This window comes from Manis javanica, chromosome 15 (assembly GCF_040802235.1).
Source record: "Manis javanica isolate MJ-LG chromosome 15, MJ_LKY, whole genome shotgun sequence".
NCBI lineage: Eukaryota > Metazoa > Chordata > Mammalia > Pholidota > Manidae > Manis > Manis javanica.
In genome coordinates, this window is record NC_133170.1 from 79,710,001 (window position 1) to 79,713,428 (window position 3,428).

At 53.0% G+C, this 3,428-nt stretch overlaps 1 protein-coding gene across 1 annotated transcript in view; it reads right to left on the minus strand.

Annotated features, from left to right (window-relative positions):
* Window positions 1-3,215, minus strand: part of CRYBB1 (crystallin beta B1) — a 15,077-nt gene extending 11,862 nt beyond the window's left edge. The window contains exons 1-2 of the mRNA XM_036993325.2: window positions 3,082-3,215; window positions 1,400-1,586 (exon numbers count right to left, since the gene is read on the minus strand). Of these exons, the coding sequence (XP_036849220.2) occupies window positions 1,400-1,567 (168 nt within the window). The 5' untranslated portion in view covers window positions 1,568-1,586; window positions 3,082-3,215. The remainder of the gene's footprint in view (window positions 1-1,399; window positions 1,587-3,081) is intronic.
* Window positions 3,216-3,428: the final 213 nt, after the last annotated feature.

Below are 3,428 nucleotides of genomic sequence, written 5' to 3' on the forward strand. Positions count from 1 at the left end.
GGAACTGACAGATCTTCCTTCCAGGCCTTTTTGCCTGAAATGCCCTCTCCATCTTGGAACTCATGATCCCTATCATGTTCTAGGTGCAGACAACACCTCCTCCAGGAAGCCTTCCTTGATTGCCCTCTCCTCATAGGGGCTAGGTTGAGTGCCCCGTACTGTGCTCACCCCATTAGCAGCTTTGCTTCTCTGTCTCTCTCTACACACCCATCATCCCCTTCCCTCAAACCCTCCAAAGACAAAGGGCTCCTCCAAGTTAGGGCGTGAAGTTGAAACATTTCTGTATCTCCAGCCCCAGCACCTGCCAAGGAGCTGATACTCAGGAAACACCTGCCAGTCCACCAGCCACAGTAGGGGAGCATATCACTAACCTCCATTTGTTGTCCCAAGTTGGGAAAACCTTTCTATTCACCTGAACCAAAGTAAGTGTATTCTTTCCCTAAGCCTCAGTTTCCCCAGCTGTAAAAGGAGGAGGTTCACATACCCTTTACCTAGAACACCTATTCCTACAGTTGTCCATCCAAGAGAAGCTGGCACATGGGCCTCAGAAGACATGGGTAAGAACATCCCAGCCACGCTGTTCACCCACGCAAAGCTAGCAGCCACCTCAGGAATGACGGTCATACTCTGACTTAGGAATGCCCCACAGCCACGTGCAATGATGCGGGAGACTAGGGGGAATCTCAGAGTAAGTGAAAAGAGAAGAGAAAAACGCAGGAGGATACATACCGCATATTTCAGTAAGTTAAAAACACACAGCATACAAATATATGCTTTAAAAGAACAATGCATACAAAGACATAAAAAAGCAAGCAAGCCAATGACTGACAAGGATGAGGATGGCAGTTGCCTTGAACAGGGGAGGCGGGCAGTGGGCTCACCGGGGACAGTTTAGAATTAGAGGATTTCCTTCAAGTCCTGGCTTTTAATATGGGTGTGGTTTGCAGGTGCTTGTTGCATTATTCAAAATTAAATACAAATGAATGATTAAACAAGTAGCTACACAGTACGAGCCGGCCATTCATGGACCACTCGAGAGCATGTCCTGAACCAAGGGTTATGAAATGATCCAGCTCTGTGCACCAGAGGTTGAAACCAAGCCAAAATCAACCCCAGGGGGCTGGATGTCCTGCTCCACAGGCGGCCCTTTGGTCTGACTGCTTCTAACAGTTTTCAGGAGGGGCTGAGGCCATCCTGCTACCCTACAGAACAGGTGGTTCCTGATTCTAAGCCAGCCCAGTTTTTTTCTTTCTCGTTCTGTCTCTTGCTGTTGGCAAGCTCAGAGCCCGTACTCCCGCCGGTCTGCTGGGCAGGAGGGGGAGGAGGACAAAGGGTTGGTTGGGGAGGAAGCTCAGGGGTGGAGCTAGACACCCCTCCCCACCCGCAGGCCGTTAGTTACCTTGTAGCTCCCAGGAGGCAGGTCGCCCACTTTGGTGGTGGGCACAGGCGCAGACGCTGGGGCCAGGGCGGGTCCCGGGGCAGGTGCTGCGGGAGGAGCCCCCTTCCCCTTTCCTTCAGGCCCTGGGTTCACGGCAGCTTCAGCTGAGGCCTTGGCAGCCTGCGACATGGTTCCCACCTGCAAAGGCCTGTCAAGAAAGCTTTGGCCAGGGTTCATTCAGGGTTGGCACCCCCAAGCTGCCTCCCCAGTGTCATACGCCGCCCCGCCCTGTGTTTTCAGACTCCTTTGAACTAATTTCTCCCCTTTCTCATTCTAAAACATAAATCTGGAAGTGTTCTGTCCCAACCTCTCTCCCCAGTCAAGACCTTCCTGTCTGGGGAGGCACCTCCCTCCATGCCTTTGGCCATGCTGGTCCCGCCTGCGGCCAGCCTTCCCTACTACCTGCACCCCGATCCCCAGCTGCAGCCTTCTTTTTGCCCCTAGTGCTTTTTACACCTCTTACCATGCTCCTTTGTGTTTGCACTTTTCAATTAGCCTCACCAGGTCAATAAAAAGTCACATTCGGGAGTCACACTTAAGGTATGCCAGGCTCTGTGGCACACATCAATGAAGTTACCTGTCCCTCATCAGAACCGCACACTACCGAATCTCCTCTGAACAATCTGTGGCTCAGAGAGGAGAGGTGGCCTGCCCAGATCCGCAGAGCCGTGAAGGGGTAGCTCTCCAATTTCAGGTCAAGCAGCCAGACCCAGCAACTGGGTTATTAAATGCTCTGCTGTTTGCTTACTCTGATTTATTCACTTCTTCATGCCCAGCACTTGGCCCAGCACCTGGCCCATAGGAGATTCTCCATTAACATCTGTTCACACAATGAATGAGTGTGGGTTCCTGTCTCCCTTCCCAGTGGAACGGCTGTCTCTGTTATTGTCTGGGAATGGGTGTGTGGGTGCAGACCTGCTCCTGGGGCATAAAGGGGCACCTGGGAGGGTGGGTTTAGTGCATGAGGACCGTGGCTGTGTAGACATTGGGTGGAGAGGGTTTTGGTCTGTTCCCGGGGTTCCTCATTGCTTCTGGGCTGTGAATGCGTTTTGAGTGTTTCAAGAATGCCTTGTCCTTGTCCTCAGGGAAAAAAATGGCCACTGCATTTTGGAGGCAATTTCCAGGGATTCAGGGATCCCCAGACATTACAGATTAAGACTCTGATCCAGCCGATTCCTGCCCACTATCTGTACGGAGCTGGCTGGGGCAGGCAGATTCCATCCCCCACCTCCCTGAGGAAGGCGGTCATCACTGGTGTGCTCTGCCCACTGTGGGCAGACCAGACATCTGGACCCCATCTGTGACTCCCAGGCCCTTGCTTAAGCCCCCACATCAGTCCGTGAATCAACATCACCCCGGGCTGATGGTTGGGCTCATTCCTTCCTGGAAATTTTGGTATTTTCATTCTCCAGCTCTTTCTCTCTACCTTGCACCCTCCTTCTCTGCCAGTCTCTGTTTATTTCTGCTTCCTTCTATCTCTTTTCCTCCCTACCTGTCTTCCTGTCTGCCTTTTTCTGCTTATTTTTATTGTCTCTCTCTCTCTCTTCTGTTACTGTTTTCTCTGCCTCCCCTCTCCTATTCCCTTTTCCCCCCTTTGGAAGAAATCCTCCCTTCTCTTAGAAGCATGGTGGGTCCCCACTTACCTGGGGACCTGCTACTTTCTGCTAGAGGACAGGCAAGCTGGTGCGGTGGGTGACTGGGGCCGACCCCCCATTTTATAGTCTGGCAGCCACCAGGCTGTATGGTTGGTGGCACAAAGGGGGAGCTGGCTCAGCAGGTCCTGAGCAGGGAGTGGGCCCCTGAGGCCCCGACCCGGCCTGGGTTACTGTGGAGAACAGCACTTTCTGTTGTGAGCCCAGCACGCACAGCAGAAACCCGGGCCAGCAAGTATTTCACCTTGACTTCTGCCTGGGCCCTACCCTGAAACCCCAGCTGGGGTGGGCCTTATGGGGTCCCTGCTGGCTGCCAATCCAGGGAAAAAGGGAAACAG